The sequence below is a fragment of the Populus trichocarpa genome, chromosome 5, assembly GCF_000002775.5.
Source record: "Populus trichocarpa isolate Nisqually-1 chromosome 5, P.trichocarpa_v4.1, whole genome shotgun sequence".
NCBI lineage: Eukaryota > Viridiplantae > Streptophyta > Magnoliopsida > Malpighiales > Salicaceae > Populus > Populus trichocarpa.
The window spans coordinates 5,257,307-5,265,822 of record NC_037289.2 but is presented as its reverse complement, the minus strand read 5'-3'; the positions used below and the strand labels follow the sequence as shown (position 1 = coordinate 5,265,822).

At 31.1% G+C, this 8,516-nt stretch overlaps 1 protein-coding gene across 1 annotated transcript; it reads left to right on the top strand.

Moving 5' to 3' along the window:
- The first annotated feature begins 6,251 nt into the window (after nt 1-6,251).
- Nucleotides 6,252-8,224, top strand: LOC7471518 (ethylene-responsive transcription factor RAP2-4). The gene has a single exon (XM_002307062.3). It carries the CDS (start codon nt 6,801-6,803, stop codon nt 7,917-7,919), a length of 1,119 nt encoding a protein of 372 aa, XP_002307098.1. The 5' UTR covers nt 6,252-6,800; the 3' UTR covers nt 7,920-8,224.
- The last annotated feature ends 292 nt before the right edge of the window (nt 8,225-8,516 follow it).

Here is an 8,516-nt window from a genome sequence, read left to right as displayed (position 1 = left end):
TTTATTCAATTAGATTCCTGCTACACGTTACAATTTTCACGGTACCAGGTTTGCCCCCAGTAATACTTTCAATGAAAATTTGAACAAATGAATCCCTTTGTAAAGTTAAATGACAAGTTTAGATATTTTGGTATTGTTTTTCGTTGTGTTTTCTATAATATTTTTTGTTTAAAAATATATTTAATTAATTTTTTTAGATTTTAATTTTTATTTATTCAAATAACACACGAATATCTAAAAACAAAAACTGACGTTACATGACCGCAGAAAATAATAATAAAAAGCTTTTATTTTAATTATTTATTAAAATAGAAGAATTTTCTCACTCTATTAATTAAAAAAAAAGTAAAATTACAGGAAGAAAAAAAAATTCCAGACACATGATGGATTGATGGGGAAACTCTAAGTGAGTCACAAAAGGCTTTGTTTTTTTTTGTTTAAAACTTTATTTTAGACTATGTTTGTTCCCCGGAATTTACTTTCTGGGAAACCATTTTTCAAACTTTCTTGTGTTTGTTTGCCATTAGAAAAGTTGGTCAACAGAAAACACTTTTCAGTTAAAGAAAAATTTGGTTTGGTTTCCAGGAAAGTGTTTTCCTCAAAAATTTAGGCGGAAAACACTTTCCGGAAGTTGTGAAAAATTTAGAAATATCATATTATTTGTTGATTATATCAAATTTGATCCTCAATCTTTTGATTACTATATATATATTGTTTTGAATATTTATTTTTCAATTTCATCTCTTAAAATTTAATTTTTATATTAATTTTGGTCCTCATTTTTATAATTGTTATTTGCTTTTCCCTTATCATTTTTTTATTGAAATTTTTTATCTATCAAATTTGGCCCTCATTCTTTTGAATGTTACTTATTTTATTTGAAATAATTTATGAAATGTTAATTATTATTATTTTGATTTCTTCATCTTTTATTTTTTTTTATTTTTTAGATTTGATCTCTATTATTTTGATTATTATTTATTTTATTTGAGATAATTTATGAAATTATATTTTTTTTCAATTTCATTCTCATTCAACTTTTTAATTTGTAAGATTTATTTCTCATTATTTTAATAAACTTAAGAAAAATAAAACATTAATAAGTTATTTTCCAACTCATTTTCCATGACATAACCAAACACTGGAAAGTGTTTTCCAACTTATTTTTCATTACACTACTAAACATCAGAAAATAATTTACTTTCCCGGAATTCACTTTCCAAAAGAAAACTATTTTCCAACAAACAATAATAAAACATTAATAAGTTTTAAAAAATATTTAGCATGAAAAGGCTTTAAATTAGTTTTTTTTTAATATTTTTAATGATTTCAATGTGTTGGTTTCAATAATAATAAAAAAATTTTAAAAAATTTTAATATATTTTTAAATAAAAAATACTTTTAAAAACACTCTATACCATAAAATTAAACACAAACAACTTGTATCATAATAAAAAGTTAATTAACTTGACTTAATTCAATTTATATGGATTCACCGGCAAATGAGGACAAGTGACTTTGAAGAAACCACTCGATGCGCCCCTTGGGAAAACCATTCGACAATTTCTTTTGGGGGGGTCAGGACATGTTTTAATTTTAATTGGAAAATGAATATTCAAACAAAAAGATGTGCTTTCTTTTGTATGATTGGTTAGCTTTCAACTATTAAAACTACAAAATTCCCGATAAGCTTTCATACACGTACGGGTATCAAAACTACCAAATTTAATTTCAATAAAATAGGTGGATTAATTTGTAAGAACACCTCTTGAATTATTGTTCATTTAAATGGGTGTTCTTTGCTCTCTTTTTTTTTATTATTATTATTTGAAATGACACCCCATTTAATATATTAAATTATAAATAGATCTTCAATCATAGTTCATATATTAAAATAAAAAATGTATACATAATAATGAATGCATTAATAGCTTAACGAAGTTGTCTAATTCACAACAAAGAATTTGCATTCAAATGACCAATAATTCAAAATTATTTATAGGAATTCAACAGATAAATAGAGAGAGAGAGAGAGAGAGAGAGAGAGAGAGAGGAAAAAAGAAGAGCTCGTGAGAGGAGGATGGATAAAGAGTGAGGAAAAGCCGTCACCAGGAGACACCTTTTCTTTCAATCTTCATCGGATCTTCACGTCTATCAAGGCAATTCATCACTTCTCACGTCTTCCCCAACCTTGTTCACATTAGTTTTGTCTCTCTTTTTTTTACAGGTCCATGCTCTCCTCCCTCTTCTCTGAATAAATAAATAAATAAACAAATACATTTTCGTTTGGGTATTCTCAAAACACCTGCTGCCTAGCATCACCAAGAGACCACTTTCTCCTTTTTGTTATTTCTATATTGGTGTCCTGAGCTATGATCTTAGCTGGATTAAATTTTTTTTAATGTTAAAGAAATATGTGAGAATAGCAATTTTTAAAAAAATAAGAAAAGATTAAGGGTTTGGTCATTATCTTGACTAGATCTAATAAAAACCATTAATTTAATAGTATGAAAAAAAATAACAACAACAAATAAATTGAAAAGAAAAAAAAATTTGAGTCGATCTATGTTAACCCGTCAAACCAACAACATGATATTTAGGATTGAAATAACCTAATATAAAAAGAGAAAAAAATAACGAAGTCTAATCCTCAATAAATCCAATATTAAATGATAAAATTTTAAAAAATTCTAAATAAACCTGGACTAACTTTTAAACATGTGACCTGAGTCTTGAAATCAGGATTACCATATAGAAGACAAGCGAGGAAAAATCATGAAGCCATATTCATGATAAAAAAAATATCGATAAAAAATATTAAGAGATGAAATTAAAAAAAATCAATAAAAGAGGATCTATAGCAAAAAAAATTGTAATAAAAAGAATAAGAACCGGATTTGACATAAAAATAAAAAGAAATTAAATGTTGAGAGATGAAATTGAGAAAAAAATTAATTTTATAAATTATTTCAAATAAAAAAAATAATAATTAAAATAACATAGATCAAATCTGAAGGAAAATAAATTGATGGGATACTTTGAAAATTTAAAAGGTCAAAAGAGAAAATCAAGGAGAAGAAAGAAAAGAAGAAAAGTTCCTCAACGTTAAACCTGAGGTTTGTTGGCCATACACGCACACCAATCATGGAGGAGATGCCAAGATGATACAAACACCATCGTTGAAGCCTGCATTTAGCCATCGAGAGCCTCCTCATAAGTCGCCCGAAGAACACGAAGCATGCAACACATTATCTCATGTGTTGCACGCACCATTCACCTTTTATATATATATATATATATATATATATATATATATATATATATATATATATATTAAAAAATCAAATTGTTCCTGGATCAATTTGATTATAACTAGAAAAACCATGATGAAAATACAAAAGCCTTTCTTGACATAAATTAAAAAAAATTGACTCAAAGGATAATTGAGTAATTTTAATATGATTAAAAAAGTGAAAGGTCGAAAAAGACTATAGGTTTCAGTTAAATAAATTTTGTTTTTAATGATAATTTAGTTATTTTATTATGTTTTTAAAATATAAAAAGATCAGATTATCCATGATAAATTTCACAATGACCAATGAATTTTAATAAAAAAAAATATATTGCTTCCCATAATAGTGCAATATTTTTTTTGTTTGAAAAGGTAAAACAATTATTATATTATTACAGTGAATAATATACGTGTATACAGTGAATTAATATTTCCAACCTAACTTCGAAGAAAACAATGCGTTATTTGATATTAAGCCTTAATATAATTGAAATTAAGCAACATTACAACTCTCTTTTTGTATCATTCCAAACGCAACCCATAAATTTGCAAAGACGAGATGTTTTTTTTTTAAAAAAAGTTTGAGTCTTTTTTGGGACTTCGTTCAGAAGACAAGTCACGAAAGCCTTCGAATTTTGCAAGCGTAAACCAACACCACATCTACAACTGGAGTGAATAAATTAATTAAATTTTCAGAATATTCATAAAAACTGACTCAGAATTAAATTAACTGAAGGATTTTTTGAATTTTTTTAGATAATTCTAGCTAAGATATTAATTTTTTTTGGTTCAGTTGTATTTCTATTTTAGTTTTAGAAACCCAAAAATCCAAACCAAATTGAAAAAATCAAACTAAATCAAACCGAAAAATCATTACAAATTAAGAGTTCATTATATCTAAACTTGTAAGAAATAATCCAACCAAACCCCAATTAACTTAAATTGAACTTACTTGATTTACAAAAACATAATCCAACTGATTGATCTATAATTCTTTTTAACTGGGTTCTGTTTGGTTAAATTTCTTAAAAAAAAACAATTTAATTATATTTTTAATTCAAACTGAATTATTTAAACCAATACTTACCTCTTATACGGAGCAAGTTGGTACCACGAGAGTAGACTAGACTAAAAAATTAATGAGAGAGAGAGAAATGGATTGCTACTTTGCTTGGCTTCAAAGTGATGTCCAGGTAGGAAATGACGTGTAGCATCGTCAACGTAGGCCCCGTTGTACACTTTCGTAGGCCCCACAGCATGGACGAACCAAATTGATCCCTTGGCTTCCATCTTACGCAACTTTAAAGCCAATCTTTTTGGCACATCACTTACACCCCTCTCACTTCTCAACGTTTTGACTTGAGAAACTAACCATGGTTACCTCGAGACGTTGCCCCGAAAATAAAAATATTTTGTTTTCATAATTCATCCAATGTGTAAAGAAAAACTTGTATAATATTGTGGTAATAGTTGTTTTTAAAGTATTTTTTATTTAAAAATATATTAAAATAATATTTTTTTATTTTTTTAAAATTATTTTTTTGATATCAGTATATCAAAATGATATAAAAATATTAAAAAAATATTAATTTAAAGTAAATAAAAAATAAAAAAACTTTAATTTTTTTTAAAATATTTTTAAAATACAAAAACAAAAAAGTTAAAAGATTATACTCATTTTCCCCTCTAAACTTGGAATATTTATGATTAACAAATCATTTTGTGTTGACCAACAGCATTTATTTATACTAGACAAAGGATGATAGTAGGAATGTCAATTCACATTTTTATGAGCACACCCCGCTTAATAATGGCATTTGATCTTATAATAATTACATTATTTACTGTTCAAGATTCTATAAAAAAAGGAGAGGAAAAATTAATAATGGTATTTAAGGTAATTGGTTTTTTTTTGTTATTTTTAAAAAAGGGCACACCAACTATGGTTGCAGTAACTAGAGTTGGAGGACAGATATGGGTGACAGAACGCAAATTGGCCTTTCACGAGGCTACAGAATCCAATTCCATTTCCATGCTCTTAAAAATTCTGTATCCAAGTAGAGGGCGCCGCAATTGACGATGCCTTGTCCGTCTCGCAACTTGTCGTCAATTGTCACGTGATATGTGCTCTGCTACGCCACCACCACCCCCAAGGCTTCAACCATGGTTTATATCAAGAGTTTAATCATGGTCAAGTAACAACAAGCTTTCAACTTTAGCACGCGCCACCATTTTCTCTACCTGCGCATATGTAATCATCATAAACTAATAATGGATTTAGTACTAATCACTATTGCTTGTCCTAGGTTACTAGGCGTTGGTTTGGAAAAGGATGGTGCTTTATTACGTGCTTGGCTTTGTCTTTCTATCTTTATTTATTTATTTATTTATTTATTAATAGCTCTATACCATGTCGTTTCTGGGTACTGATTCAATTTAATCTGTGCTTCCTTATACTGGATTTGAATTAAATTTATCTCTGTTTTTTTGGAACTTGATTAGGGCAGTAGTCTTGAATCTTGATGATAAAACAAAATGTTCATCTTGCTCCACGATTTTGTTTTATTTAATTATGGTGTAAGAACCAAAACACATGCAAAGGTCCCCTTCCTGTTCCTGCCCACAAAATTTTTGATAAATTTGATGTGGCAGAGGAAAGTGGGTCGCAACAAGAGGAAGGACAAAACCCCATAAAATTCCAAGATAGCAGATGAGCCATTGTCTTTCAATCAAGTCCTTACCAAATCAAAGACAAACACGTGTAAGACCACTGCTCACTCAACAGGCACCTGCCGGTCACTAGGTACGACATGACCCTACGTGTCACTCACCCACTGGATATTCCACATCGGATCGAGGTCTCTTCGAACTTGAAGAAGGCAAACGCGGTGACCTCTGTAGTAAAAAAAACATAAAAAGGAAAAAAGAGCGGTTAGAAACCTTAAGAAAATCAAAGGTGAAACCATGGGCTGGAGGGTTATATAAGGAGAGATAGGGGGAGATCAAGAAACACACTACAAAGGAAGACCACCAAAAAGGATAGAGTGCTAAAAATCTTGAATTTCTAGCAGCAGCTTATTTTTTGATAAAATCTTTCTTCTTGAACTCAATCCCCCTCCCCCCTCTAATTCCCCGCTTCTCTGAATCCCTTTCTGTCAATCGTCTGTCTTTCAAAGAATCTAATTTGGGGTTTGTTTCTTTTGTTTAGTGATTTTAAAGCTGAAATCTTTGTTTTAAAAAAGAAAACAAGCAATTCCCTGCAAAGGGTGAAAGCCAGGTGATTCAGAATAGAGATCCAGGTTGATTTTCATTTCTTCTACCTTCCTTTTGCTTTGCTTTTTTAATTTCATCAACTTGAAGGGTTTGTTTTTGGTCCCTTAAGGTTGGTTTTTGTGCAAAAAAACCTCTTCTTTTATCTGGGTTTTTTTCTTCTTCTCTTCCTCTTGTTTGTAAAACTTCAGTAATTTTGCCACCTCTTTAGTTTTGTTTCAAGTACTAATTAACAGGAATGGCAGCAGCTATCGATATCTACAACACAACAGTGCCAGTTTTTTCAGATCCTTGTAGAGAAGAACTCATGAAAGCACTTGAACCTTTTATGAAAAGTGCTTCGCCATCACCAACTTCCACTTATTCTTCACCTTCTCCATCAACTTCTTCTCCTCCTTTCTCTTCTCACCCTTCTTGCTTTTACAACAATAACTCTCTCATCTCTTCATATCCCAACTTGGACCTTAGCTTTTGCTCTCCAACGAGCACCCAGATGTTTTCTAATGGGTTCTTGGATTATAACCAAATGGGTTTTGAGCAAACAGGTCCAATTGGGCTTAACCACCTTACACCTTCACAAATCCTCCAAATCCAAGCCAAAATCCACTTCCAACAACAACAGCAGCAGAAAATGGAAAATCTTGCTACCACCACATCACAGTTTGTCCATAACCAAAGGGCTAGTAACTTCTTGGCTCCAAAACCTGTCCCTATGAAACAATCTGCTGCTTCTCCTCAAAAGCCAACAAAGCTTTATAGAGGAGTCAGGCAGAGGCATTGGGGAAAATGGGTTGCTGAGATTAGACTTCCAAAGAACAGAACTAGACTCTGGCTTGGCACTTATGACACAGCTGAAGAGGCAGCTTTGGCTTATGATAATGCTGCTTATAAGCTGAGAGGAGAATATGCTAGGCTTAACTTTCCACATCTTCGCCACCAGGGAGCTCATGTGTCTGGTGAATTTGGTGATTACAAGCCTCTCCATTCCTCTGTTGATGCAAAGTTACAAGCAATTTGTCAAAGCCTGGGCTTGCAAAAACAGGGGAAAACAAGGGAGCCCAGCTCTGTTGCTAATTCCAAAAAGACTGCAACAGCTCCTTTGCAAGCAAAAATTGAAGATGATTGTTCTTTGAGAGGCGAATTGAAAACGGAGTATGAGAATTTTGGAGTTGAGGACTATAAGGTGGAGATCCCATCACCATCACCAGCTTCATCTGACGAATCATTGGCTGGTTCTTCTTCACCAGAATCTGAGATTTCTTTCTTGGATTTCTCTGGTTCTTTACAGTGGGACGAGTTTGAGAATTTTGGTTTGGAGAAGTACCCTTCAGTTGAGATTGACTGGTCATCCATCTAAGTCTTGAATTATTACCATGTAATCTTCTTCTTTTTTAGGTTTATTTTGGTGTCTTTCAGTAGCTTCTGCAATGAAGTTTTTGGCATTTGCAGAAGTGCTGTTAAGGGGTCAGTCAGTTTTAGATTCTAAGTTCTATTAATTATGCTGTCGATATGTATAGTAGGTCGCTCTCCATCTTTGGTCTAGCTGGTACTTTTTTTCCTTGCTTGACCATGGAGGAGTTTCTATGTTTGGTCTGTATTTTGAGGTCAGGTGTAATTAGGCATCAGTCTTTGAATATATCAATCTAGTCCAACTTTTCTCCATGGGTTCGAATATGGTGAGCATGTAATAATGTTTTGTGATATCAATTTTTCTATGCAAATATTTTCCTTAAAACAGATTCACATTCTTGTGGTACGTGTGCTTAGTATAATGTTTAGATTCTTACTTGTCCGTGACTTGAGCTACGCGAGGCTGAAAAAAGAAATCTTAGCGTAAAAAAAAAACATCAAGAGACTGTAAAAATGTTTTAAAAAAGCAACAAAAAAAAATCAGAATTTGGATCATAGACTCTCGGTTAGGTCGAATAACAAATAACATTATCTTATCCCACAA